General features: G+C 48.6%; 1 protein-coding gene across 2 annotated transcripts in view; it reads left to right on the plus strand.

The window, feature by feature from the left end:
- SCML4 (Scm polycomb group protein like 4) overlaps positions 1-10,967 on the plus strand; it is a 95,770-nt gene extending 84,803 nt beyond the window's left edge. For both annotated transcript variants that reach the window (XM_044244583.1, XM_044244590.1), the window contains 2 exons: positions 7,419-7,564; positions 10,267-10,967. In XM_044244583.1, coding sequence (XP_044100518.1) covers positions 7,419-7,564; positions 10,267-10,392 — 272 coding nt within the window. In that variant the 3' untranslated portion in view covers positions 10,393-10,967. The remainder of the gene's footprint in view (positions 1-7,418; positions 7,565-10,266) is intronic.
- The last annotated feature ends 6,239 nt before the right edge of the window (positions 10,968-17,206 follow it).

Here is a 17,206-nt window from a genome sequence, read left to right on the forward strand (position 1 = left end):
TGAGTAGAAAGAGAAAGAGTGAGCACGGAAGGCACACACTTCCCTGGAGCCTGGAAACGATGCATGTCACTTCCGCTCATATTTCATTGGCAGGAACTGGCCATTTTTGCCACACTTAACTCTAAGGGAATCTGAAAGGTATAGATAAATGCTATGCCAGGAAAAAGAAGAATGAGATGTCAGTAAAGCATCGTCTCTTGTTTTCTTTTTTGGTGGGTGACCTTTGCAGGATAAAAATACATGGGCAGAGTCAGAGTTATGCATTTCTACCATGCTGGTTATAATCTGTCTATGGTTTCATTAGACAGAATGAGCTTCAGTCTCATCCGTTAAAGATCCCTCGTTGGGATGCAGTGCACAAAAGGGCTCTCATTCTGGGGTAGCTTGGTATCCATTATGGATTATGGTTTTTTTAAAAAATCATTTTCAAGCTTCAGTATTGCATTAATGAACAAATGCTGTAGAGCATAGTAGATAATTACATGGACTGTGGAACCAGATGCACTGGGCTGGAATCCTGGACCCACCACTTCCCAACCTTATGACCTTCTGCAAGTCTGGACTGCTCTGTGCCTCAGTTTCCTCACCTGTAAAATTAGAATGATAACAATAGCATCTACCTCATAGGTTTGTTGGGAGGATTAAATAAGTTCATAAGTGTATTTAGTGCAAGACATAAACATGGTAAGAGCTCAGTAAACATCAGCAGTCACAGACCATGTGAGCACACCTCTCCAGAGACCACAGCCCAGCAGCTCTGCGCCTGGAAACTGCCGAAGAGAGGAGGCCCCAGGCCGAGGAGGAGTCAGGGAGTCTCCATCTTGCCTTCTGGAGCCTCCAAGTGTGTTGGCTGTCTTCCCTGGTGAGCCACATCTTTGTTATGAGTCACAGTTCTCTCTACCAGTAGCCCTGAGAAGCCACAGTGATGAGCTGTTTTGTACGGTCCAACGTCCTACACGTGCTCCCCTCAAGGACCTCCCCCATCCTGCACAAGCCTCTCCCGGCTGAGGACAGAAAGGTGTGCAGGAAGTGCTGGAGGGAAAGGCAGTTCTGGGGGCAGAGCGCAGAATCGCCCAGCCATGGAGGCTCTTGGCAAAGGTAGAGGCATCCTGCAGACTGCTTCCCAATGTTATCACGTCGAGTCATCAGCTGGGCAAAAGATTTGAGTGGACAGAGCCCATTTTCCAAAGAGGAGAGACACTTTCCACCTGACTTTTAAGAACAAGAGCAGAGAACAAGATCTGGCACAAATCAACATTGGAATGTAAAGGAGGGGTCCCAGCTGTTTCCTAGGCTTGTCCGCAGAGTCTGTAACATCTGTTATAGAGTAGTCCAGTCAACGTTCATTATCTCTGTGCCCCTGTCGTGATGCCAGGGCCCGCACGGTTTGCTCCGGTTGTCAAAACCCTCATGTTGGTGTCCCTCTGCCCTTCACGTGTCTCTTCCTCTCCACCTCTTCTCCTCAGCCCAGTTCCCATTTTCTCAGGGCAGTGATCATAGGACATCACCTGGTTGAATTGACTCATAATCCTAAGAGTGTTAACACTTTTTCAAAAGGAGGTATTTACTCTCTCTTCCGTCCAAGTTGGTGGAGTATCAAGCCTTAGGTCCGACCTGTAGGATTCAAGCAGTAAGAAGAAGGCATGATTTCGATGAAGAGAACTTCTGCCACTAGCTGAATAATTGTCTGCTCCATTCCAGTCTATCTGGTACCCCCAGATGAGGGGAATCTTGGACCCCCTGAAAAGGATCTCAAGGTAGTTTCCTTCCCATCCCAGTTTCAACAACCCTCTTGTCTTTCATATTCATCCCTACCTCAGCCCTTTGTTCTCCTGGAATGACACCCTGGTTAGCTATCTGAGGAGTCTTCCTTGAGGAGAGGCCCAGACCCTCCCCAGGAACCAGCTCTCATAGAGAGCCCTTTCTGTTGGAGCTCGAGTTACTCCCTGGGAAAGCCCCCCTCGCTCAGGGCTCAGGTAAAATCAGAGAGATGGAGCCCACCTGCTATTTTCCACTGCAAGCAAATCACTAACTCTATCCTGAATACTGGCTGTCTCTTAAACAACTTAGAAATATTAGTGAGAACTTTGATACCCAGCAAATCAGAGTGGTTCATAATTAGCAGGACCCCTCTGGGCTGTGGGATATTAAAAAATCACAGCTTCCTCAGAGTAAAGCGGCTGCAGGTTATAGCACCCGAAGTCCATTGTTGAGGCTCTGTGTTACACGGAAGAAAAAGAAAAGTATTCACCCTTTGTAGGTACACTAACTCTCGAATGCTCCAAGGATTCCTTTAACCAGTATGTTAAATGGAACCACCAATACCAGAAAGCCAGCCAGCTATGCTCGTTCTAGCGTCAAGGTGAAGGAAGCGGGTGGGGAGAATAAGGGGACAGAGGGCAGTGCCGACCTCTCCGAAACAGGGTTCCGCTCTGCTTACATCTCACTGGCCGGAGCATAGTCACGTGACCACCAGCTGCAAGGGAAAGTGGGAAATATGGTTTTATTCTAAGCAACGTGATCCCAGCTGGAAATCGGGGATTCTGTTACAAAAGAAGTGGAAAAAAAGATATTGGGGAGACAATCGACAGTCTCAACCACACCTCCCAATTAAAAATGTTCATTCCGTCGATTTCCTTCTGTAGCACTTTGTTCCCTTATCTCTAGCATGTCCTTCTTGTCCCACAGTAGGAACCAGACCCCCAGCTTCGTGAGGTCCCTCGCTCATCTCTCAGTCCTCCACAGTCCCAGAAAAGGGGACTGCTTGTTTGAGGCATTTACTAAATAGCTATTTAGTAAATATGAGCCAGACACTTTCCATACATTATTTATGACTTCCTATAAGTTATATTTTACAATTTATTATTATAGTATGTATATATTATTATAGTAGGTATTATTATATACAATACAGATAAAGTGAAGATCAAGATAAGATTCAAGTGTTAAGCCAGGATTTTACTTTAACTGGCTCCAAAGCCTGCATCTTTCAAAATTACCCCAGGGACTTTCAAACTATGTTCAGTGGGCTTCAAGGAGTCCCTCTGAGGCTTTAGGGGCTAGGCAAGGGGGGATGGGAACAGAGAGGATTCCAGCATAGTGGGGTTCTACATATGCTTTGCTTGGATCAAGTTTGCACAGTTAAACACATTTGGAACCCATAGAGATAAGCCATGCTGAACTGAGTCATTGGCCTCCTTGCCCATTTGTCACCTATCAGGCTGGGCCCTTGCTGTGGGCCCTCTGGAGGCTTAGTAAGTTTTCCCTCTGCCAAGGAACTGCTCCATTTTGCTCTGGAATTGCATCCCAGGTGTAAGTACTTGGTGGTAAGAGACTGTACCTCTTCAGGAGGGTTTGACCCGAGTCATCAGCCCTAGAAGGGACCTAAAAATGGATTTTCCCCTGTGGTGATAATCAAAATGGTTTAAAACACAGAAGCCAGAAAACTGCATGGGGCTGTAGGCAGGAGGGTAGGCAGAGACGGCATGATGAACTGTGAGGACTCCTCCTGGCCTCCTGCTCCTATGGCCTCTGCCAGTGAGCGCTGAGGGGACATATTGACTTCTCCCTGGGTTTTCCTGATACTTGGGTAAAAATTTGAAAGCTCTTCCCCGTCTCTCATCCTAGATATAAGCACCAAGAACTATAAGGTTTTCAGATAACAAAAGCTTCCTAACTTTTGCATTAAATAGGCCATGTTATAGAATTCCCAACCACAATTAGTCCAAGCTTCAGAATCAAGAAAGGAAGTAAATATGACATTGTTATTGCCACCCAAATGCTTCCCGTGGATTAGAGTTTGCTTCTTCGGGGGTGAGGTGTTGGGTGATGGACAGAGAGACTGACCACCCAGTCAGAAGAAGGAGAATGGGGCCCACACTCCATGGGAAGGGGCTGAAGTGAGCCAAGACTTGGCAAGGGCTCCTTCATCCTGGAGGAAGAACTTTTTTTGAATGATGAATGAGCCAAAGGAGATTATGTATGTGGTTGTGGGCATGTGTGAGACCCAAAGACTCAACAGGCAGCAGTGCAAGGACCTGGGCTATGACAATGCCAGGGGTTGCTCTAAGCACTGACACACAGGCATTCTGTCCCTGGTGCATGTGGAACAACTTTAGAAACAACCGGCGCCATCTTTAATTATACACCCAATCACAACTGGGTTTCCCTCTTCACTCTGCATGCCCTGGGCCTTTAGGAGCGAGATTTTTTTTCACATTCTTTTCTCTGCTGTCCAGTCTCCTCCGCCTGGCCCAGCTGTGTCAGGCTGGACCCATCTGTCTTCCTGACACCTTCACATACACTGGGCGTGGGGGGGGCATGGGGAGCTAGCGTATTTATTATCTTTGTGAGCGCACACCACCGCAAAGGCTTTACAAAGCTGCCGCTGGAAAGTTCCATTTCTCTTCCTTCTACAGCGACCTTCTGTGCTTTGGGTCTTGAGCGACTCCCGAGGTGTGACAGGCTTCCTACTGCTCTCGGTCTTGTATGACTGAGAGGTCCCCTTGGCCAGGCTCCCAAGCCAGGCCCGGCTGCTGCCATACCATCCTGGAAAAGTGAAAAACGCCCACAGCAAACACCGGGCACCAGGAGTGGAGCCACTTTCCAACTGGTCTGCCTCCCTCCACAGCCAGTACCTGGAAAGCCTCCTCAGTAAAGACAAGCTCCTCCCCGCACCCCCCCCTCTTGCTCAGCATCCCGCCACCCCCAAAGGGGCCCCTGGCAAAGGAGTGCCCTGACCTTGCTGGAGGAGTTTAGGCTCCCCAGGACGATGCCCTGAATCAGTCTGGGGTTCTCCCTTTTCCTATCAGATACAGGAAACTCGATTTGACCTCTGCTCTGATCACTCTAAAATCATTCTTGGCACCGAACGACTTCCAGCCTTTGTAATCAGAACATCTATTATCACCGTAATTAACGCCGAAGCTCCAATGGGGCGGATTCCGAGGCGAATGCGATTTCCGTGGTTTCCGTGATTCCTCATCTCCATGTTGCGTGCAGATGTCTTTAAGTGCAGTGAAATCAACTCTAATAAGCATGCATCAGCATTCAGATGGCCCCAGGGTGCCTTAACAGTTTCCCGGCAAAATGCCCCGTGCCAACCCACCTTAGGGGACCCTTCCAGGTCCAGCGAAGAAAAGGCAGGGGAAATCCCAAAGTAAATCCAATCCTCGAGCAAACCATTATGATTTTAGGGCAGACTTGGAAATGCGATGCCGTACTTTGCTCAGCACTGATGGAGAACCGAGCCCTTCTCGAGCGCACTGAAAAGAGGAGGAAGAAAGAAACAGCAGGGAACCACGGCACCCTGGGACTGGAGGAGGGAAATGGAAGCCGAGATCTCTGGACGTGGAATTATTCTGTAGGGAAACCGCTTCATTGTTCAGAGCTTCTGCTTTCTTCTGGCCTGAAAATAGGATTAAGAATTACCTGCTCAAGGCTTTTGAATGAGTTATTTATACTGTTTCCACAAAGTACATCGAGCCCTTATTTACCAGCACATTTACTTAGAACTGGGGAGGAGTCAGTGATTATAAACCCTGTAATGAGAGGGTCCCGTTTTTTACCAAACACTTTGCCCCGGACCTGGCAGAGAAGAGACGCTCAGTAGATGTTTCTGGAATGAATGGGGTAGGGGTGGGGTTGGGAAAGATGAAAATGATCATCCTCAAGAAACTTGAACCTAACTGGAGGTTACAGACATGCATACTTGCAGTATAAGGCAATTGTGGAAAGCATCTTAGAACAAAGGTGTGGGGGTTAGAAGCAGAGGAAGGGCACCTCCAGATGGCAGGACACAGACATGCTGCCTGGGAAGGGTCTGCCTGGGCTTTGATGGCTGGTGGAATGTCTGTGGAAAGGTGGGAGTGTAAATGCTTCTAGAGGAAAGCAAAGAGCACCAGCTGAAGATGGAGAAGGGAAGCTGGGGAGACACGTGGTGGGTGTGCCCGGACGGGAGGGTGCATGAGGGCGCCGGGCGCCTCCTTCCCTTTGGGGAGCATGTGATGCACAAGAGCTCTAGGACCATGCCTGATCCCATTCCAGTCCTGACACTTGCCCTTCCAGGAGGACAGTGTTGCCACTTTACAGTTAATGAGCTGAATCATGGTCAAATTGCTAGCCATGGGCGCTCCAGCACTTGTCCCTAGGTCTCTCTGGCACCAAAGCTCTTCCCCTCTGTCTCAGAAGGAAAGAAATTATTAAGACCAAAGAGAGTCCTTGACCTTGAGCTAGAGTGTGCACTCTGGAGCCAGCGCATAGGCTGGGGACATTCATAAGGGGCACAGCCAGAGCCAGGTCTGGGGAAAACGTTGAGGCAGGACACAGGTGTGCTCTAGAAGAAAGAGATCCCAGGGCAAGGATGCCCACAGGAAACGGTTGCAGGGGTTTGGTAAGAGGTTTCCAGCCAGGGGAAGCAGGATACAAGGGAGAATCTGGAGTGAGAGGCATCCTTCTAAGAGCTTTAGAATAATTCACTGTGGGGACTGACTTAGGGATGCTAGAGACAGAGGTAGCAGTAGAGACGTCACTATGGTTCCAGAAACCTGAGGGGCTGGAGAAGCCGGTGCAGAGGAAGGAGGATGAGTTAGTCTGGGACATACCAGAAAGAGTCAGTCCCTAATAGTGCTCGGCATCTGATTCACTCCACTCCACTCATCCCGCACCTTTTAACCTGCCGTCCGGGAGAGGCATTGTCCCATCGGTACAGCTCACACAGTCATCATTTATCAAGGACCAGCTATGTATCAGGCACAGGAGTAGGCCGTGTGCTGTCGAGGGGCTCCCCCAGCTGGTGGGGTAGATTGGAGCAAGCGCTCTGAAGAGCAGGGGGTGTGAAGGCACATGGGGCACGCCCAGAGTGGTAAGACCACGTCTCCTGCCCGTGGCCCTCACAGACAGGGGGTCCAAGCTTTGGTGGCAGAGACCCCGAACAGGCACCCAAATGCACCTCAGTTCTGTCATGTCTCTATTGTCTCGGTGTCCCCAGTGGGGACAGAGGGGATCTGCATTCATTTGGGACCCCCAGCACTACAGGGCCCAGAGGGATGTTGATCTTGGCAAGCTTTCTCTTGTCACCAAGGGACCCGGCTGCAGGAGGTCCAGGGCTCCCTGAGATAGGGCTGAGCAGGAGGGGTTTTTTAAAACTCAAACGTGGCTCAGAAGCTCAGCCTGCTGAAGGAGATCTATTTTCTAGCACGCCACTCCCTGGGAGGACAAAGGGCTTTTGCCCGGATGGAGCCTTTGCTTCTAGAAGCGGCCTCCTGGTGCTCCAGGCTCCCCACAAGCCGCTCCCAGCCTTTCTCTGTCGCAGAAGGTCACTCGGGCCGGGATGGGGTAGGGGGTGCGGGCAGGCCGCCCAGGGAGGCAGGGAGGCCCTCGTCCCCTTGTCTCATGCTCTGCTCTGTCCACCCATCCAGCCTCGAGCCCTTCCCCCGACGGGCCAGACGCCAGGCAGCCACGGAGCAGGAACCCTTCCACCTGGACTGTGGAGGATGTGGTCTGGTTCGTGAAAGATGCTGACCCGCAGGCTCTGGGTCCACACGTGGAGCTCTTCAGAAAGCACGTAGGCGTGGGGCGGGCAGGGTGGGGGGGGTTTGGTGGGGGACTGGCCCCAGAGGGGGCGGGAGGGCGGGGGGAGGGACGAAGGAAGGCGGAGGGTCAGGGAGCCAGGGCTGCGAGAGCTAAACCCAGCGCCTGGCCTCCGCTCAGAGGGAGGCCAGATGGAGCCACAGGCTTCTCAGAGCAGAACAACCACTTATTTTTGTTTTAAAGAAGGGATATTTGTCCCATCTGTTCCCTCCTTTTGGCCTTCATTAAGTATGCCTGTTTTCCTGCCCATCCATCCGTCTGTCTGTGCATTCAACAAACATTTATAGCACACCTACAGTGTGCCCAGGCACCGGGAGAGCGCCGATTCCTAAGCCACCGGGAGGATTTGATGAGAAAATGCACGTCAGGGCTTGAGCACGGTGCCCCGCTTGTAGTTAGCCTTCCGTTGGAAGGGACTCTTAAAACTAGGAGAGTCTGAAATATATAAAGTGGTAAATTGGCGGTGGGGGGGCAGGTAATAATTACTGCTGCATGAACCATCTTAATACGCTCCCGACGTCAGTCCTCTATTGCTGCTATCCCCAGGTACCGCAAACATCTAGCTTAGAACAACACAGGTTTATTATCTTCTGGTTCAGAGGGTCACAAGTCTGGCTGGGCTCTCAGTGGGCTGAGGTCAAGGCGTCTACAGGGCTGACGGTTCCTTTCTGGAAACTCTAGGGAGAATTCGCTTCCCTGCCTTTCCCAGCATCTGGATGGCTCGGCCCTCGTCCTCCAATGTAGCAGCATCAGGCGAGCCCCTCCCCGGCGGCCAGCTCCCGTGCTCTCTTCTGATTTCTTCTTCCACTTTTAGGGATCCTGGTGATTACAGCTGGCTCTCCCACGCAGCAATCCAGAATACTCCCCCTATTTTCCCAGCCAGCTCTTTAGCAACCTTAATTCCCTTTTGCTAGGTAACCTAACATCCTCCCAGGTTCAGGGGGGCAGGCTGTAGACGTCTTGGGTGGGGAGGAGAGGGAGCATCATTTCTGGCCAAACCCAGTTACCATGATACTCTCCTCCTGTCTCTCACTTTTATTTGGTGATTCCGTCATAGAAACCGTATTCTCAGATCTGGGGAGACTCCTCCTCTCACCGGACACTCACATTTCATGAGGGATGTATTTGAGCTCCCTGGACAGCCAGGCCTTGAGAGCAAGGATCCCAGAGTGGGTTATGTTGAGCGGAATCTGAGTCGGAGGAGTCTGGCTCTCTTCCAGAGTTGTAGGGCATGGTGGAAGGCCAGGAGATGGGGTAAGAGAGAAGATTAGGCCCAAGGATGAGAATTTGTCCACTCTGCCATTTTGCCAGTGACAGAGAGAGTGATCTGGAGTGGATGCTTCTGGCTGGCTGGGTGCACGAGAAGGGGGGGGGTCCTCAGCTGTATGACTCCTGTAACTTCCTCTTTCCCCAGTCTGAGCACTCAAACTCTCTTTGTCTCTTGTGACCTGAAGATAACAATGTAGCTGAGCGAGGAAACCAAGCGTTACTAAGTTCACGAATTCTACAAGCATTCTGGAGGGTTACCATTTTCAGAGACAAATAGGAAACAATACCATGACCTCACCCTTGAGGTTGGCATCCCCTTAGTAGTTCTTTTTGCTAAACCCTGAGATGAAGCAGGTACATTATTTACTTGTATGCCCCCTGGTATTGTTAACAGGGCCAAACACCTAAAATCCCTCGTCAAGTGTAATTAGCAATTTGGTAATCAGCCCAAGGTCGGTGGGCTTACTACCAAGGAAAGAAGCAAGAGATTAGGGTGATGGACGGAATACCAGGGCCTCATACCAGCACCTGAAATGGAGTGGTAACTGCTAGTTTCTGGGTCTAACTGATGGACGATACTTTGTCTTAGTCTGTTCTGGCTGCTGTAACAAAATGCCACAGACCGGCTGGCTTAGGAACAAGAGCAATGTACTCCTCAGCTCGGGAGGCTGCAAGTCCAAGGTCAGGGTGAGAAGCCCCCTTCCGAGTGCCATCTTGCTGTAGGAGAATACTAATCCTATTCCTGAGAGCTCCACCGTCACGACCTCATTGCCTCCCAAAGTCCTCACCTCCAAATACCATCCCATCGGGGGTTGGGATTTCAACATTTGGATTTGGATGGCGGACACAAACATTAAGTCCACTGTAAACTTTTTGCTCCTTCAGCCCTAGAGCAGATAAGGAGATAAATATCACATGGGGGCTATTGGGAACAAAACTGGGTTTATGTTTGGCTCCTTCAATCAGGGGAGTAGGAATATGAAAGATCCAGTGTCATATGACCTCAGGGAGAGTATGGGAAGAGGAAAAAATAGTATCTTTTGCTTTAATTTATTTTTTTTAAACATTTTATTTATTTATTTGACAGACAGAGATCACAAGTAGGCAGAGAGGCAGGCAGAGAGAGAGGAGGAAGCAGGCTCCCCACTGAGCAGAGAGCCTGATGCGGGGCTCGATCCCAGGACCCTGGGATCATGACCGGAGCCGAAGGCAGAGGCTTAACCCACTGAGCCACCCAGGCTTTAATTTATTTTTTAAAAGAAGATATTGCCTTAGGACTAAGAGAATGTGTGCCTGAGTGAACCCATATTCCCTTACCTCGTGCCCTGACCCCATGTTAACCGTAGCCAATGTCTGATCGATCTCACCATCATCTGGATTTTCTTGTTTCTGATCCTGTCCCACCAGGAGATTGACGGCAATGCTCTCTTGTTGCTGAAGAGCGATATGATCATGAAGTACTTGGGTCTGAAGCTGGGACCTGCACTGAAACTCTGCTACCATATTGATAAACTGAAGCAAGCCAAATTCTGAAGGTTTCTCAAAAGATGGAAGCAAAGTCCAGACAAGCAGGTCTCAGGATCGTCTTCTGCCTTACCAACATCCAGCCGCCATCACAAAATGGCTTCTCTCCTGAAAAATAACATCCACAAAGACTGGCTCTTTTTCTAAAACTTGTGCATCTCTGCCTTCTAAAAAATTCAACATGGCCCTTTCGAAAGGCTCCTCTGTGTTAATGATTTGCCAAAAGTTAATGGAAAAGCCTATTATTTTAGCATTCCTGGTAGGTTGGTTGCTGTGAGTAGGGGTCCTGTCTTTATGACGAGAGATCAGGGACCCCAATGCTACTGCCCAAGGAGAACCCTGGAGGGTTCCACGGATGTGAGAAGAAAGACCTTTGTCTTTACTGGAACTCCACCATAGCACCACCCGTTTTAACGTTTTTAACTCTGCCCCAGGGGACCTGTCAGTGTGAGCCTTGCTTAATTCAGCTCTGGAAGCTGTCTTCTGAGGAAACATGCCTCCTCACCTTGCACTATCTGGAAAACTTGAATTCTTTTGCTCTCTGAAAGAGAAGAAAAAAAAAAATCTTTTCTATTCCGACTTAATTGAAGTACTGTGTTTTCCCACTAGAGGGCAGACCGCTAATGAAGTTTCAAGACCCTCCCAGCAGCCTCCTGCTGATTTAGTACTCACTGGGCAGGTTAGGGTCTCTGTGGACTAGATCTAGCCTACACAGATATGGGGAATTTCTTCCACAGTCAGCACCACAGATTGCAACATGGGGAAGAAACTATCTTCTAGAACGTTCTAGTTCATATCCAGTCATTATTGACTGACTGAGATGCACAAGCAGCAAAGGCAAAAATTTAGAAGTATGTTCCTCCCAGATGGGGCTTTGGAGTTCCCTCCCTTTCAGAGTCCTCACTGGGGTGTTGACGTGTTGGCACGCTGAAGAGTCTTACTGACATTTAGCCATGGGTGTTTCTTTAAAAAAGAAGAAAAATGTCTCAGATAAGCTTTGAAATGGGAGAGTGTTGATTTCTTATTACATTGCTGGATTATGTAGTTGTACCGCTGGCTAATTTTTCTAGCTCTCAACAAGTACACAGACATGCTATCATTGGATTTAATTCCATTTACAAATGGGTTTTCCCTCCTCACCGTGGAGTAATAGGAAAAAATTGATTTTTTACCCCTTTGCAGCTGTGTCCAAGGAAGGACGATGAGTCCCCGATTTACGAGGCAGAGGGCAACCTCATCCCCATTCTTCTTTTTATCCTTCTCCTTTCTGTCTTTCCCTCTCTCTTTTATTCGTCCTCCCACGCTGAAGAGGAAACATATTTACAAAATGAATTCACCTTTGCCATGGTATATCGTCTCCCTTAAAAACATCTACAGTGTCCGGTTGGAGGTGAGGAGTGAAGACTAGATTCCGCAATCTCTGGGAGGGTGAGGATCCAGGAAAACTCAGGGCCTCTCTGGGCCCAAGTGCAAATTAGAAAAAGTACACATTTCTCTGGGATGAGGGGACGGAGGGTGGGGGTGGTCTTGGGCGATGAACAGAGAAGGGGGGGATTTCCTCCCCCTCCCCCTCAACCAGGTGCCCTTGCGCAGGACAGATGTACACCCTTGGGGCCAGCCAAGCTAGATCTGCATATTGATCTTCTATAAATCAGTTAGAACTTAGAGGAGGACGACCCGCTTTGATGAGAAGAGAAAAAAAAGAAAAAAATCCTAGCGAAATTCTTTTTTAGACACACAAACGGTGGCTGGACTGAAAGCAAGACAGAGACGGGAAGGAAACCTGCCCACAAACTGAGTCTGGGTCATCAGGTTGTGGAGGGGCTTAGTGTGGGTTGCTTTGGGCACCTGACGGTACTACCCTGAATCGGGCCTCGGGCTGGGGTCGTCCACGATTCTAACGTGATTGATGACTCTGCCCCTTCAAGTTTGTTCATTGCAAGTATTTGTGGCTGGTCTGGAGTTAGCTAAGTCCCCTCAAAAGGCCTTGGCCAGTTTATGGACTCAGAACTGCCCTGTGAAAACGGTGAGAGGCAGAAAGCCCCCCAACAACCTAGATGAGCGGTTTTTTGTTCAGTCCTCTGAAACTTGTCCTGCCTCTTCCATCAACATATATATACCTCGTGGAGAGATTTTCACAACTTCCCACCCACCCCACCAGTGCCTCCCTCACTACAAAAGCATGAATGTTGGTGCCCCCAGATTCAAATCATCCCCAAACAATGTCAAAGAGATCCTTTGAGTAGGTTTCCGGGGGGAGAGAGATTTTAATCATCTCAAGCCTCGGAGCAAACTGGATCCGTGTTCACGTGTAACTGCTCTCACGGAGGTGCGATCTCATTTTGCATTAAACTTTAAGCAGGACAGATTGCTGAAGCCATGATATTTAAGGTTTGACTTTTTAAAAATCTCATTACTCTTAAAATGAATGCTGCCATATCAGAAAATAACCCAGGGAGGAAATTCCTCCTTGCCTGTTTTTGCACTGAAATGCAATTAGCCAACCAAATTATTGTAGCAATACTGCAATTATAATTAATTTTCACCCCTTTCAAAAATCTTGTCAAACCAAGCAGCTAAATAGCTCAGCAAATGTAAAACATGCCAGGCCATTTCCTCTAAATGGACCTTAAAGAGTCAGGCCATGTGTGTCACTCTTGTCCAAATGGGAGCTTATTTCGGGAGCCTCACACTTGTACAGACACGGTCCTTGTTATTCCATTGCTGTAGCTTTGCTTCAGGTTGTGATGAATAATGACATAGTTTTGCATAATTCCAAATTAGAGTGTGTGAGTGTGTGTGTGTGTGTGTTCATGTCCAGACATTTCCAATCACCCGTGTCTGTTAAACACTTTAAAAAAAAAATCTAGGGACAATTCTATTGCCTAACTCATTTTAATTATTTCGTAAGTCCATGGATCCCTTTGTGAAGACGTCAGGTAAAAAATGTAGGGTGTGTGTGTGTGTGTGTGTGTGTCCTGACACAGTGGCTGGAAGAGCCCAAGGAAGAGGCTGAGAGCGAGTCAGCTATTCTGTTCTCTTGGTGTAAAATGCCTCCCCCAGCTTCAGGAAGTTGGAGGCAGAACCTTCTGTCTGCCTTTGGGACGAGGTATCCCCACTACTGCCAGCAGGGGGCGCCCTGAAGGCAGCTGGGGACGGTGCCGGGTTCTGGTCAGCTTCCCTCAGGATCTGACCAGCCCAGCGGAGCCAGCCAGCCCAGGCTCCCTGGGACTGAGGCGGGACACCTAGCTGGGGACCTCGCGGGGAGGGGACAGACATCTTAAGGGCCTTGTTTAGTGCCCACCAGAGCGTTCACCCGGCTCCCCCCATTGCTCTTCCCCAGGGCTGCCAAGGTTTTCTCCTTTCATCAGGAAGAAAGAATGAAGAGCTCCTAGCTCCTCAGAACCAAATATGCTATTTAAATCTATTGGGAAGGAGTCCTGAGCTAGGGTTGGTTTGCTTGAGAAGGAAAGCAGAGAGAGAGAGAGAAGACACCACTCTAAATTTCTTAACAACAACAACAAAAAAAGAACACCTCCTCTCACAGTCCTAACCCCTGAAGCCGCAATATATTTTAGTATTTAGGTGCTGTATGGAATCTTTCCTTTCTAACTTTTTTCCATTAAAATCATTTTTAAATTATTTTTTGAGATTGCTTGAGGAGAATTTTGTCATATTTCTGAAGATAATCAGAAATGCCCAGAGGGGACCAAGGACTTGAGTTTAGTCATTATCAGAGGGTTTTGAAAGATGGAAATATTCTGCTTTATTTCTGCCTAGCCAGGTTTTCATTAAGTGTGAGCAAGTGACGAACGTTCTGACAGGGCACTTCTTCAGCTCTTCCCTAGTGGGGTTACAGGTGAAGAGACTGGACTCACCTTTTTTTTTTTTTTTTAACCTCAGACAACAAAACATGGGATTGTGAGGGAGTAGATGACCTTTGTAAAGCCGCAATGTTCTGTTAAGAAGGGTGAAAACCCGTTGGTGGATTATTTTTTGTCATAAACACACTCCAAGAACTGAGTGGTTGCCCAGCCCTCCTGTGGTCTTGCCATGTCCTCTATCTCCGGTGGCATGAGAAGGCCACTTGAGAACCCCAGAGGAGAATCCGGCAGATGGTCAGACGTCTAGAGATGCCGTCATTCCTGTTTCCATCTTGTGATGTCACCTCAGGGCCGACGCCCCGCTGCACTCACAGGCGGCCACTGGGCTTCCAGAACCACTGCGGGCTGTGCTGTCGAGGGAAGAGCACTGGGAGTCTCATGCTTCCAAGGAGTCCTTCCCTCCCGTGGTTACCCTAATCGAAGATGATTCCTTCATGGACAATTGGAAGCTGGATTTTTGAAAATCTAACATTTACTTGAAAGAGAATCTCTCTTATTTATTGCCACCAGTTAAATATTATGGAAACATGTCTGCTAACAATTTGCTTTGTGTAATTTGTTCTAATGCTAATAAGCAACAGCTGGGATACTTCCTGTGGTAAATTCCTTTGTGGTTACAGTGGTATTATATCACACATGGACTTTACCAAAACGCTGAACTTAAGAAGAACATTCACTCTGGCTCTCTCAGACTTCAGGAAATTCCCCTGACTTAGAAGCAGCTCTGAGCAAAAGCCCATTTTTAGAGGAAGGTTTGCTCTTCTTCACTCCCTGCTCTCTCCAGCAGGGCCCAGACCTGTGCTTTCAATCCTATGTACAGAGTCTGAGGGCGGTTCTGCTCCCTTAGCGCTGAGCTGGAGTTCCTCCAGAGGAAAAGACAGGAAGTAGAGCTAAAGAATGACACCTTCCTCCAGGTGAGGATGCCGTACGCAGAGCCCACATGAAGAGGATGCGGACAGGAGAGGAGGGGAGACCCATCCAAAGGGGAAGAGGTGGCTCAGAAATTGAGCGAATAATGACGTCACCCAGTGGGGGGACAGCAGGATCTTTCAAAGACCAAAGGGTCTCAGGAGACTACTCAGACTTGCTCTGGGCTGCCAGCCCGCCATGCTCAGCTTTGTTGCTCCACCGTCTCACCTGAGCCTTCTAGTCGGTTCCATGCACTGATGCTTGATTCAAAAGGCCAACACAAACGTCTTCCATTAGTTCCTACTTTGGAACACACCCGGCGCCTTGCTTTTCCCAACAGCTCACTGTGAAAGCACAGACCCGAATAAGTGCCCTTGCACTGTCACCCGGGTGACTGGATGCCGCTGTCATCATAAACGTAGCATCCTCAAATTTCGGGAAGGTTCTGCCTCCCCACCCAGCGCTGGATCGTCTTCCCCACAGCCCTGAGAAACGGCTGTGCCCGACTACTTCCCATTAGGGGGAGTTCACGCCCATAGGAAGTGGCTTGTTTCTCCGTTGGACAGCTCTGGTGGTGAAAAAGTTATTTCTCAGGGAGACACAGATGTCTGTGAATCACACACAGACGTTGGAGATGAAGCCAACTCTGCAATCTTTCTCTTTTTTAACAGAGCTCGTCCATGCAGTAACCGCACCTCTAATACAAATCGACATTGGCAAGGAGATCCCAGCTCTGCTACCCTCTATTTCAGGATAGAGGAGCAGACGCTTTATATAAACGTAGAACTTAGCTAGGTCATGGCCATCAGATTCATCAGACCTGTCATGAAGAACTAGCAAAATTCTTGTGGCCTCACACACACACACAAAGGAGTGTCCTGGGGGAATCCTCTATGTAGCTCTGAGTCTGGCCGTGGTCAGAGAAGCACGTGAGTTACATGGGCCTCGTGTGAATGGATCCGTAAGGCCGTGCGCTTCATTAACTGTGAAAAAATGCTATGGGACGCTGAAGGCCTATCTCTTAATTGTACTCATTAGTGATATAATGAACTAAGAAGGCTTTTGTTTAGATAAGAATAAGATATAATTAATGATAGAAAAATAAATCTGGTCTGTTGTGACCATGTTTGTGACCCCAGGCCCAAGTCACACTTTGTGCTTATGTGTGTGTGTGTGTGACTGAGTGTGCATCTGTGAGATCATGCAACAGAAAGTGGGTATTGGAGGATATTAGAAGGGATCACAAAGGGAGATTTTGCTTTCTAGAGCATTTTGTCTTAATCAGAACAACTATCTAGCAATGATTTAGAAATCAGACCCCAAACTAAATAAAACATGTAGCTTATGTAGCTTACTTGGGTAAAATTCTGGATGATGGAGCAGATTCTCTGTGAAAATATTTAAATCTTGGTGGTTGGCAAACGTAGATACTAGCTAGCACCTTGCATGGCACTTGCCACGTAAAAGGCATCTTGTCGATGAACTGAATGAACACATGCGTGACCAGTTTTCGTATTTTTATTGAAAAGCCACTGGTTTCTCTTTGACCCCCATCATCTTTATTGAAAAGAGCATTGCCAAAGCAGAGCACGTGGCCTCTTAACTTCCAGGCTCTCCCAACCTCCACAGTCACCAACCTGAATTTCATCTGCCTCCCTTTGTCTTAAGATCTCACATTCCGATTGGCCTTGTGGTCTACTGCAAGCATTAGGAGTAGTATTTACAGCTTTACTTCTGAAACATCTTTTCTTTCTCCTTCATAATCTGTGACGCCTCTCACAAATGAGTGGAGTTTCCATCTATGGGTAAACTATACAGGGAGGTAAACATCTCTCTGGGAGGGCCGGGGAGTTCTTTCCATGACCCCTGCACTGCCAGGACCTCGCTCACCTTGGAGAGGGCAGGCCCACCAAACCGAGCCTCCCGGACAAGCCATTCTGCCATACATGCGGATGGCAGCAAGCCTGTTCAAGAAGACACAGCCAAGGGGCGCCTGGGTGGCTCAGTGGGTTAAAGCCTCTGCCTTCAGC

This window comes from Neovison vison, chromosome 1 (assembly GCF_020171115.1).
Source record: "Neovison vison isolate M4711 chromosome 1, ASM_NN_V1, whole genome shotgun sequence".
NCBI classification, from domain to species: domain Eukaryota; kingdom Metazoa; phylum Chordata; class Mammalia; order Carnivora; family Mustelidae; genus Neogale; species Neogale vison.